The following is a 2500-nucleotide window of genomic DNA, read 5'->3' as shown; positions in this document are numbered from 1 at the left end:
AAACAATTTCTCGGAATTTAGATAATTATAGTCAAGGCCATTGGTTTTCAAACTTTTTGAGCCCATGGCCCACTTATGACATGGCCAAATACAATACTCGTGGCCAGCTGCCCTTCAGACAAAAACAAAATCATTAGAAGGCCATATCCAATAAATTTGTATTAGATTTATCTTTTCATTCGTGAAATTAAATACTTTATTGTATTTGCTTCAAATTAATCACAGAGTGTTCGTCTATTTCATTTTTTTTATAGATTCAGGTGTCCTTTGTCTATTTAATTTTTTTATGTAGATTCATGTGTCCTTGGTTCCTCCTGACAACTGCCCATGGCCCACAGTTTGAATACCAAATAGACATAGACATAGAAATAGACATTAGTTCTAGAAGACTGCTTATAGCACATTCAAATTTCGAAGATTGAGAGACAGACAGAAAAAGACACTTTTAGAAGCAGATATATGATAGATAGATATCGAATTTTGGTCCTTTGATAATTTTGAGTATATTGAATTGTACAATAACTCTTGAGTTTATATGCTTATATGTTGTATATACTTATCTGTGTATATATATCTTTATGTTAGTATCTTTATCTATCTGTCTACCGACCTATCTATTTTACGTAAGTTAATCTATCTGTATGTTAATCTATCTATATATGTAAGTATCTTTATCTGATTACCAACTTGTATATACTCTAATAGTTTTTTTTTTTATGTATAGATAATTATTTGAAATCGCTCCATATTGGTAATTTATATTATGGATAAGATAAAACATATATCAACAAATGATACTAAAAATTATATATAAGTCGATGCCATTTATAATAAAAGAAATTAAGGTAATATCAATGCGTTATATGACTTTTTTTTTCTTTGACGTTGAGTAATGCAAGAACTCATGCTATGTTGTTGTCTGATGTCTAAACAAGCACGCACACATACACACACGCACACGCACAAATACACGCACGCATACGTACACACGTACACACACACACACACACACACACACACACACACACACACACACACACACGCACAAATACACACACACACAAATCTAACTACTTATCAGAAGATTTTTTTTTTAACTTACTATTCATTTACCCCCCCCACCCCCTCCTCCCCCTCTGTATTCAAAAGTACCTCCTCAACCCTGTGTTATTGAATACATCTCCCACCTTGTATTCTAATGTGAATTCCCTGGTAATATCGTACGCTGTGAATGGACCAAGACATTAAGTATTCTTAGAAGAACTGATAAGCAAATATGTGGACTTCAAGCTTTCTAATTTAAGCTTTCTACTTCAAGCTTCCTATTCTCAGAAGTTTAAACTCTGCTCCTTGTAGTTTAAGGTTTGCTCCCAGGAATTCAAGCTCTACTCCAAGAATTTTGAGTTTTTACTTCCAAAAAACTTCAAGCTTCTACAAAAAATAATTAATCATCTACTCCCACAACTTCAATCATCTACTCTCCTAAAAAAAAAAAAAAAAATCTAGCATCTACTCACCTCAAAATAATAATATTGATAATAACAATAATAATGATAATAATAATAATAATTCAAGCATCTACTCTACTCAAAAAAAAGAAAGAAAAAAAAAACTTGAAGCATCTCGTCTCCTAAAAAAAAAAAAAAAAAAAAAACTTGAAGCATCTCCTCCTAAAAAAAAAAATCATCTCCTCTCCTCTCAAAAAAAAAAAAAAAGAAAAAAAAAAAGAAAAAAAAAACTGGAAGCATCCCCTCCAGAGACTCACCTGCATCCGCTGCGTGTTCGGGGTCAGCAACTGCTCTCTTAAATGCTCCCACTCGGTTGCCATGGCGACGTCATCGTTTTAAGATAGCCCTCTGGCAACATCGAAGGTCTTTCTTGCCACCGAGGGCTAAATTAAGCGATTAAGTGATTAATTAACAAAGTTATTGTCCTTTTTTCCGGTAAAACCGAATTGATTGGCTGTCTTTTTTCGGCCGGAAAAGTGTTCGGGTAGATTCGATGTGTTCGGTTCTGTCGAAATGGCTTCGGATCATTCCTTACATTTTTTTTTCTTTTTTCTTTTTTTTTCTTTTTCGAGTGTCAGGGAAGGGTTTCTGGCATGGTGGCTCGTGGTTCCATAGTTATAGTGAGGTTTGTAAGGTGTTTATTAATTATATTTTCAATTTAAGTATTGTTTCTCTGCTTCTTTTTCCGTCACACTATATTTTTGGATTTTTTTCCCCCGATATTTCTGATAGTTCTTTTCTGATGTTCACTTGTTTCTCTATTATTGTCGGATTATTTCATTTATGATTACTTTTTTATTATTATTATTTCTCTTTTTTTGTAATTATCAATATTCACGTTTTCTTTCACTCGTATTGTTTGTCTATAGAAAACAAAATATATATTGTTCTATTTCTTTTCTAATTGTTCTGATCCAAATGCATAAATTGTTCTCACTCGGAGTTCGTACAGAATTAACTTCCCACCGGATTGCACACCGATGTCACCTTTC

At 32.9% G+C, this 2500-nt stretch overlaps 1 protein-coding gene across 1 annotated transcript in view; it reads right to left on the bottom strand.

Moving 5' to 3' along the window:
• The window catches only part of LOC122251052 (putative E3 ubiquitin-protein ligase HECTD2), a 76889-nt gene extending 74604 nt beyond the window's left edge, over positions 1-2285 (bottom strand). Inside the window, exon 1 of the mRNA XM_086534642.1 lies at positions 1766-2285. Coding sequence (XP_086390768.1) covers positions 1766-1828 — 63 coding nt within the window. The 5' untranslated portion in view covers positions 1829-2285. The remainder of the gene's footprint in view (positions 1-1765) is intronic.
• Between the last annotated feature and the right edge of the window lie 215 nt (positions 2286-2500).

Source organism: Penaeus japonicus, unplaced genomic scaffold (assembly GCF_977035675.1).
Source record: "Penaeus japonicus unplaced genomic scaffold, GWHDUDI00000001_assembly GWHDUDI00000041, whole genome shotgun sequence".
In the NCBI taxonomy this organism is placed as follows: Eukaryota; Metazoa; Arthropoda; class Malacostraca; order Decapoda; family Penaeidae; genus Penaeus; species Penaeus japonicus.
The sequence above is the reverse complement of the archived record's forward strand: the minus strand, read 5'-3'. Positions and strand labels throughout refer to the sequence as shown.